The sequence below is a fragment of the Asparagus officinalis genome, chromosome 10 (assembly GCF_001876935.1).
Source record: "Asparagus officinalis chromosome 10, Aspof.V1, whole genome shotgun sequence".
Classification (NCBI taxonomy): domain Eukaryota; kingdom Viridiplantae; phylum Streptophyta; class Magnoliopsida; order Asparagales; family Asparagaceae; genus Asparagus; species Asparagus officinalis.
In genome coordinates, this window is record NC_033803.1 from 1,813,317 (window position 1) to 1,823,011 (window position 9,695).

The window sequence follows — 9,695 nt, forward strand, 5'->3', positions numbered from 1 at the left end:
ATAGGTCGGTTTTTGTAAAAAAATTCAAGGGGATCGATTTTTTTTAAAAAAAGTGAATGAGTTTGTTTAGAAAATTTCTTCTCTGCAAATATGATAGATGTAGAGGGTATGCATGGAAAAAAAACCCTCTGATTTTATAGTTTTTAATGGGTTTTTGGTTGGTATTTCAGGCTCTAGAGAGCAGTACAAAGGTGGGCCCGAGTAAGGTAGGTGGCCACCAGTGATGATGTTGGGCTGGGATTTTGAGGGCAAGCTTTTGAAAGGAACGAAGGGCTGAGTTTGCTTGGTTGTTGACCTTAATTAAAAATTAATAGTCAATTATAAGCTTTGTTTTAAATTTAAATTGGGTAATTAATTAATTAAGCAATTGCTGGATAAGGGGGCCCTCAAAATCTCACATGCTGAATTCAAAAGCTTCAGAGTCCAAAGTTTAAGGCTTGTTGGTTTCTTACGTGTATTCCTGAGATTTAAGCTAGTTTTGTATTCCAAATAAAGAAATGTATTTACTATTTGTTCTTTATTTGAGAAATTGTTTTTGTAATGTTTTATTTATCATGGCCTATATCCTTCATGCTCTTCATCTGTAGTGCCTAGCATGAGAATAGAAGTTAAGTCAAGGTCCTAGGCGTAAATATTGTTTCCAGTTTGGAATTTGATTTAACAAAGGGATTTTTTTTTAAAAAATGATCTTTTTTGCTAAATAATTAGCAAAAAAGACCATTTTTGTTAATTATTTAGCAAAATCAACCTTTTTTTGGCCAACAGACCAAGAAAATGTCGATTTTAGAAAACAACCTTCTCAAAACATACGGGACTAGTCAAAACATACGGGACTATTAGTCCTATATGTTTTGAGTGAACTAATCGAGGATTATAACTTCAAAACATACGAGACTACTAGTCCCGTACGTTTTGTAAATCCACTTATCCGCGATTAGTTCACTCAAAACATACGAGACTAGTAGCCCCGTATGTTTTGAGAATGTTGTTTTTTAAAATCGACCTTTTTTTGTCTGTTGGTTAAAAAGAGGTAGATTTTGATAAATAATTAGCAAAATGATCGGTTTTGCTAATATTTAGCAAAAAAATATCTTTTTTAAAAAAATCCCTATTTATCGAAATATTGGATAATTATAAGCTTTGTTGTTTTTCTTCTTAAGGTACTTGTTCGTACCGTACTACGTAGAGGGCGAGGTTAGAAATATTTAAATTAAAAAAGAAGATTTCTCTCGAAACTAAAACTATCATAACATATCCAATTCAACGTTTAGATAAGGATTTTAGATTTTGAGGGGTCCTCATTTGGGAGGTAGGCAAATCCAACCACCTCTTTTCTTTTCTTTTTCTTCATTTTTGGTTTTTTCTTTTTGTTTTTCACTCATTGATTCTACCTAACACTTTATCATTTGGGTTTATTCCCCTATTAACTTTCTCTTTGGTTGGTGAGCTCAGCCTACGTCAATCTTTTTCTCTTTTTTAGTTGGTGAAACACCATCAGCTCATACTAATTAACATGTCATAAAAAGGATTGATACAGTATTTGTCCCAAAAAGAAAAGTAAAAAATGTAATATTTATTTATTTATTCCCCCCTTGCCACAAGTAATAGTGCTATTCTGCGAACAAAATGTGCTGATTGCTCAATCTCAAAGGCGCATTCACGTTACAACTGCCTCCCGTACGAAGATAGATAGCAACGAAGTTTGTCTTAATCTGAGTTATGTATCTCAAAAATTTCCAAAAATGCAAGGCATGTAGTTTGAAAACGCACAGAAAATGTGTAGAAATACATCTTAAAAGGTCAAAGTGCTTCACAGTCGCAAAAGAATAGACCACCCCTGTTCAAGAAATATACAGTGACCACCGCAAACATCAAACATTTGTAACTGTTGAAACTTTCGATTTGTGTAAACTACATCATTCTGACACGCTTACAGGGTGACGTGGCATTTCGGATTCCTTTGCTGGTTACTGAGAAAGGAGCTGAGGATGACTTCAGCGAGGGCGACTTCTCAATGTACGCATGTCTCTCATTGTTATTCCAGTAGAGAATGATTCGATTGGTGCAGGAATGAGACCAGCTATCACCTGCACAATACAGAATGACATGTACTCAGGTTTAACCAAAGTTTAAACATGAATTTGGTTGATCATCAAAAACAGGGTGGGGGTTAACATCGAACCTGAAAAAGAAACTGCATGTACAAGAATAATCACGATTATAGGACAAAATTTTAGGAAGGATGTTTGAGGAAATGCTAGAAACCACAAGATGAAGAAATTTAGAAGTGGACCAAAAATCAAAAGGACAAGGCAACGCGGGCAAATACAAATAAATGATCAAAAGAGCATAATTTGTTCGATGACCAATTAGTATCATTAGTCGGATTGCTTAACTTGAAATATGTACCTACAATCAGATTTATTTGCTCCAGTAAAAGATTGCATAGACTAACACAGGTGTTTGTCACATCCCGGAAGAAATTACATAATCAAACAGTTTATAAGTTTTTCTCTTATATCTATTATTTTCATATTAAAACTAGATCATGGATATATGCGGTAGCATGATTTCACAATCAAGTAAATTTAATCTCAGCAAATTAACCAGCTGCATAGCAAAAGCTGTCCAAAATATCGAGAGATGCATGATAGGCTTTTATTAGCCCATGAAAATCGAGAATTTCAAACTACATATACTTTATCGCCATTTGAATTGAAACGGGCCCCAACTAACAAAAATCGTGGATTATATAGCCCATTAGATCACGAATTATGAACTATGTGCATTTAATTGCCGTTGGATTGAAAAGACGAAAATGGACAAAAATCATGGGTTATAGTCCATGAAAATCATAAATTTTGAACTACGTGTCATTGAGTCAAAGTGCATCAAAATGAACAAAAAATGTGGATTATAGCCCATGCAAATTGAGAAGTTATCTGCACGTAATTTAATTAATTGACAATGGGTCGAAATGGACAAATATAGATAAATATTGTAGGATATAATCCATAAAATCGCAAAGTTTGATGTACGAATACTTACTGTATATGGTTTCAAAACACACAAAAATGATAAAAAATCGTTGGTTATTTGCCCATGAAAATCAAGAATTCTGAAATACGCAGTTCATCGCCATTGAGTTGAGATGGACAATAACGAACAAAAAAACATTGATTAAAGTCCACAAAATCGTGAATTTTGCACTATGTATATTGCCTTTGGATTGAAATGGACCAAAAAAAGTGTATTATAGATTATTAAATGGTAGATTTTGAATTACATGCCAATCGAGTCGAAATGGGTGAAAATGAACAAAATAGTTGATTAGACCACCAAAATAGAGAATTTTGAGTATGAAATTGTCATTGATCGAAATGGACAAAAAAGAATAAAAATTGTGGATTACAACCTATGAAAATCACAAATTTTGAATTGCGTGTCACTAAGTCAAAATGGATAAAAATGACTAAAAACATGAGTTATAGCACATTAAATTGCGAATTTTTGAATTACATGTACTTAGTTGTTTTTGTATTGAAATAAAAAAATATGTACAAGATTTATGGATTATAGCTCATGAAAGTCATGAATTTTGAAGTAAGCGTGTTTAAGTTTATCATGTTGAAACAAACAAAAGTGGACAAAAATTGCGGGTTACAGAAAATCGCTAATTTTAAATTGAGCATTCTTAATTTCTTTTAGATTGCAATAGACAGAAATGAAAAATTATGGATTATAATCCATGAAAATAGTAAATTTTGAAATGCATGTTATCCTGTCGAAATATATGAAACGAACATTATAGACCATGAAAATCGAGAATTTTCAACTATCATGTAAGTAATTGTCCAAAAATTTGGTCAAAATGGACAAAAACGAATAAAAACCGTGAGTTGTAGTCCAAGAAGTTGTAAATTTTAAACTACATGTCACTGAGTCAAAACAGATGAAAATGACTAAAAACGTGGGTTATAACCCATGAAATCACGATTTTTTGAATTTTGTGTACTTAATTGACGTTAGGTTAAAATAAAGAAACATGTAAAGAAATTGTGGGTTACAATCCATGTAAATCGTAAATTTTGAAGTAATCGTGTTTAATTTCATTATTTTGAAACAAACAAAATTGGACAAAAATCATTAGTCATAGTCCACGAAATCACAAATTTTGAAATGAGGGTACTTAATTGCCTATTGGTTGAAAGAGACAAAATATAGCCAATGCAAATCGCGAATTTTGAACTACACGTACGTAATCACCATTGAGTCCAAATTAGCAAAAACAAACAAAACTTGTCATTAAAAGCTCATAAAATCACAAATTATGATGTATGCATGCATGTTTCCCATAGGGCCAAAGTAGAGAAAAGCAATAAAAATTATGGGTTATAGTGCTCATAAAAATCGATACTACAATAACAGATAAAAATCCTGGGTTATAGCTAATAGAATCACGAATTTTGATGTTTTGTATACGTAATTGTCTTTAGACTAAAGTAAAAAATAAACAAAAAACTATGGGTTATAGCTCATGAAAATAGAAATTTTAAAGTAAGCATATTTAACTATCATGGGGTCGAAACAAAGACAAATGGATAAAAACCATGGGTTATAACCATGAAATCGAAACTTTTTGAAATATGTGCCACTGAGACAAAACTGATAAAAATGAGCAAAAATTATTTATTATCATCTATGAAGTCATACTTAATTGCCATTGGGTCGAAAATTGCAAAAGCAGATAAAAATTGTGGCCCATAAATCTCAAATATTTACATATGCATACTGAATTCCTGTTGAGTCAAAATTCATGAAAATGAACACAAATCATAGGTTATGCCCATGAAAATCAAGTATTCTGAACAATGTAGACTCAATCTCATTAGGTCCAACTGAACAAAAATAATAAAGAATAGAGGGCTCATGAAAATCATGAATTTTAAAATACGCATAGAAAAGGACAATCTAACACTATGGGTTATAACCTATCCAATAGTGAATTGTGAACTACGTGTACATAATTTTCTTGTGTCGAAATTTACAAAAATGGACAAAAAACATGCATCGTGATTACGTGCTTGATTATCATTAGGTCGAGACTGACAAAAATAGACAAAAATTATGAGTTATAGCTCAATAAAATCAGAAAATTTTTAAGTAAACATACTTAAATATCACTATGTCGAAACATAAAAAAGGGACAAAATCCATAAGCTATAGCCCACGAAAATCAAGAACTTTGAAGTATATACACTTAGTTGCCATTCGGTTGAAATTGACAAAAATGAATAAAAATATGCGTAATAGCCCATAAATTGAATAGGATAAAAATAAAAAAAACATGAGTTATAATACATGAGAATTGGAAATATTGAAGTCATTAGGTCAAAATGGAAAAAAAAAAGGAAAAAAATTTGTGGGTTATATTCAATAAATTTGTAACTTTTTAGCATACACATACTTAATTCCCATAAGGTTGAAACAAACAAAAACAATAAAGGATGAAAGTTAAGAATTTCTAAATATGCATACTTTATTGACATTCAATAGAAACGAATAGTGTCAGACAAAAAAAATGTAGGTTATAGCTCATAAAAAAGTATGAGCTCATAAAAAATCAAGAATTGTGAACTATGAGTACTTATAAGACATTGCGTCAAAACGAACAAAAAAGGATAAAAATTGTGGGTTGGACCTCAGAAAATCGCAAAATTTGACGTACGTATGCTTAATTCCCATTAGGTTGAAACTAATGAAACAAATAAAGACTCATGAGCTATAGCCCATGAAAATCAAGAATTTTAAACTACGAATAGTTTATCCCCATTGAGTCGAAATGGAAAATAACAAACAAAAATTATGCATTATAGCTTGTGGAATTGCAAATTTAGAACTACATATACCTAATTACCTTTGGGTTGGAAGAACAAAACAGGACAAAAATCACGGATTATAATCCATGAAAAATATAATTATTTAGTCAAAAAGATAAAAATGGACAAAAATATGGATTTTAACCCACGAAAATTGAGAATTTAACTACACGTACTTATTTGCTATTTGTTTGAAATGGACAAAAATGAATAAAAATTGAGGAATATAGCACATAAAATGTAAAGTTTGATGCACACATACTTTAACTTCCATTGTTTCAAAACAGATTAAAAACAATAAAAATTCGTTAGTCCTTACTGCTCACGGAAAAAGAGAATTTTGAAATAGACAGCTTGTCGACACTGAGTAGAGATAGACAATAACAAAAAACATTGATTATAGCCCATGAAATCACGGATTTTGAACTATATGTACTTAATTGAATCAGACAAAAATGGACAAAAATCGTAGTTTACAACCTATAAAAATGGTAAATTTTGAATTGCATGTCATCGAGTCGAAATGGATGGAAATGAACAAAATAGTGCATTATAAACCATGAAAATCGAGAATTTTGAACATGTATGTAATTGTCATTGGGTCCAAATGGACAAAAGCGAATAGTTGCACCCAATGAAAATCGTAAATTTTGAACTATGTGTCACTAAGTCGAAGTGGATGAAAATGACTAAAAACATGGGTTATTACTCGTGAAATCGCGAAGTTTTGAATTACATGTAATTTATTCTTCTCGTATTGAAATAAAGAAACAATGTACAAAACTCATAGATTGTAACCCATGAAAATCATGAATTTTGAAATAAGTGAGTTTAATTTCATTTAAAATTAGACAAAAATTATGGATTATAGCCCACGAAAATCGCTAATTTTCAACTGCTTGCAATTAATTGCTTTTGGAGTGAAATAGACAAAAAAATGACAAAATTCATGGATTATGGCCTGTCAAAATGGCAAATTTTGAATTACATGCCATCTTATCGAAATAGATATAACCGAACAAAAAATTAGGATTATAAACAATAAAAATCGAGAATTTTGAATTACATGCACATAATTGCCTTGCTACGTGTCACTAAGTCGAATGGATGAAAATGACTAAAATGTGGGTTATAACCGATAAAATCGCAGATTTTTGAATTACATGTGCTCAATTGTCTTTGGGTTGAAATAAATAAATATATACAATACTCGTGGATTACATCCCATGAACATAATGAATTTAAGTGTGTCTAATTTCACTATGTCGAAACAGACAAAACTAGACAAAAATCACTTGTTATAATCCATGAAACTGCGAATTTTGTACTGGGAATACTTAGTAGCCTATTGACATACCAAAAACGTGGAATATAGCCTATGAAAATCGCGAAATGTAAAGCTGAACAAAAATCATAGGATTATAGCCTCGCAAATTTTAAACTATGTGTCATTCGGTTAGAAATGGATGAAAAGAAAAAAAACACGGGCTATCGCTCATGAAAATCCAAGTTTTGAACTGCACGTACTCAATCACTATTGAGTTGAAATTTGCAAAAATAGATTAAAAAATGTTGGTTAAAGCCCATACAATCGTAAAATTTGATGTACATATAATTGCTATAAGGTCGAAATGGAGAAGAATAATCAAAATTTGTGCGTTCTACAGCTCATAAAAATTTCTAGTTCTGAGATATGCACAATATATTAACATCGGATTGAAATGGACAATGACAAACAAAAATCTTAGTTATAGCTAACAAAATTGTGAACTTTGAAGTTTTGTACACTTAATTGTCTTTCAATCAATATAAAAAAAGGATAAAAGATTATGGGTTATAGCTTATGAAAATTGTAAATTTTGAAGTAAGCGTACTTAACTGTCATTGGGTCGAAATAAAAAAAATGGACAAAAACTATGTATTATAGCCCATGAAAATGGCAAAATTTTGAACCACGTGCTATTAAGACAAAATTGATGATAATAAACAAAAATTGTGGGTTATCAGCCATGAAAACCAAGAATTTTTTAACTGCATGTATTTGATTGACATTAGGTTGAAATTTATAAAAACTAATAAAAAGTGTGGGTTATAGCTCATAGATCACAAATTTTAACATACACATACTTAATTCCCATTGAGTCGAAATTGATTGAAATGTACACAAATTTTGGGTTAAACATATGAAAATTAGGTATTTTGAATTATGCAGCTCAATCCCATTGGGTTTAAATGGCCAAAAAAAATAAAAAATTATGAGTTATAGCTCATAACAATCGAGAATTTTTGAAATACACCATTGGCTCTAAAGGGATAATAACATACAAAAATCGTAGGTTGTAGCCTATGAGATCATCAATTTTTAACTATGTGTACGCAATTTCCTTTATATACGAATTGACAAAAATGAACAAAAAAAACATGCATTACAGACAAAATAGACAAAAATCATGGATTATGGCCCATAAAAATCAGAAAATTTTTAAGTACACATATGTAATTGTTATTGGTCAAAACAAGCAAAAATGGACAAAAATAATTGGTTATAGCCCATAAAAATTGAGAATTTTTAACTTTAGGCATTGAATTGTCATTCGGTCGAAATTGGCAAAAATGAATAAAATTGTGGGTTATAGCTCATAATATTTGCAAATTTTTATGTACCCATGTTTAATTCCCACAAGAGCGAAATGGATAAAAACAATAAAAAATCGTGGGTTATAGTACATGAAAATCACAAATTCTAAATTGTCATTAGGTCAAAAAGGAACATATAGAACTAACTAAAAGTCTGGGTCCATATGAAAAGCCCTAAAAGTCTAAAGTAGCTAATATATACGCCTGCAAGTGTGTGAGGTGAATGATTTTATAACATGATATTTTGAGACAAGATGCAACATTAGTGTATACATTGACTCAATGTGGCACTGTGGCCGAACAATATCAGAATCTTGGAATAGGCGGATATATCCTCTCATATTTCACAGTTCAGCAAGTATTACTTTTGTCCACTTCAATGACTACATTCATAAATATATTATGTTACTGCAGCTACTTCACTTATTCAAGAGGTTATAAAACAGGCTTCAAGTATTACAAGTTGCTTAGCTGTTTGTCTACATGTTGTTGCCTACAATCGTCCAGGCATCCATTTTTATAAGAAGATGATTTTTAAGCTTGTAAAAAGGTTTCAGGAGTTCTACTACATAAACGGACCACATTAAGACTCATTCTTGTTTGTTTACTATGTAAATGGCGGCCAAGCTCCTTGCTCTCCGTTGTAAATAAATGTTTGCTCTGAACGAATACTATTTTCCGTATAATGCTGATTAACTGCACCATGATGTTGGAGATTTAAAAGTGTGCTCGACATTATATGACATTATGTACTCTTTATCAACAGCAATATAAGTAAGATGGCAAAAGAATGTGTCACGGCCAGCTGTCTCTTTGTAGGTCTCGTGTGGAGATATACAATTTAATTTACTGAATCAAGAAATTTCAAGCTTTGACTTCCCTTAACCTTAGAAACTCTAAATTTGTGATTCATGGGAAATCTTCAGTCGATACAGGAGCTTCTGTTGAGTTGAAAATTGGAGTAAAAGACTTTTAAGCCATCATTACTCTCGGAATTTTTATTTGCACATGAAATTGACTGTTTGTTTCCTTTACTAAATGTGTATCATCAGCAGAGGCTCTACGCAACAGCTACTGTTTAATCTTCTATCACATTTGGCTTTCTTCATGTCATTTCCATCTAAATAATATAATTGTGGATTGACCCCTTGTAGTTTTATTTTTGCAAACCCCCCCCCC

The 9,695-nt window shown here is 31.3% G+C and overlaps 1 protein-coding gene across 1 annotated transcript in view; it reads right to left on the minus strand.

The window, feature by feature from the left end:
- LOC109825606 (DNA repair protein RAD51 homolog 3) overlaps positions 1,727–9,695 on the minus strand; it is a 14,140-nt gene continuing 6,171 nt past the window's right edge. The window contains exon 9 of the mRNA XM_020392468.1: positions 1,727–2,087. Coding sequence (XP_020248057.1) covers positions 1,912–2,087 — 176 coding nt within the window. The 3' untranslated portion in view covers positions 1,727–1,911. The remainder of the gene's footprint in view (positions 2,088–9,695) is intronic.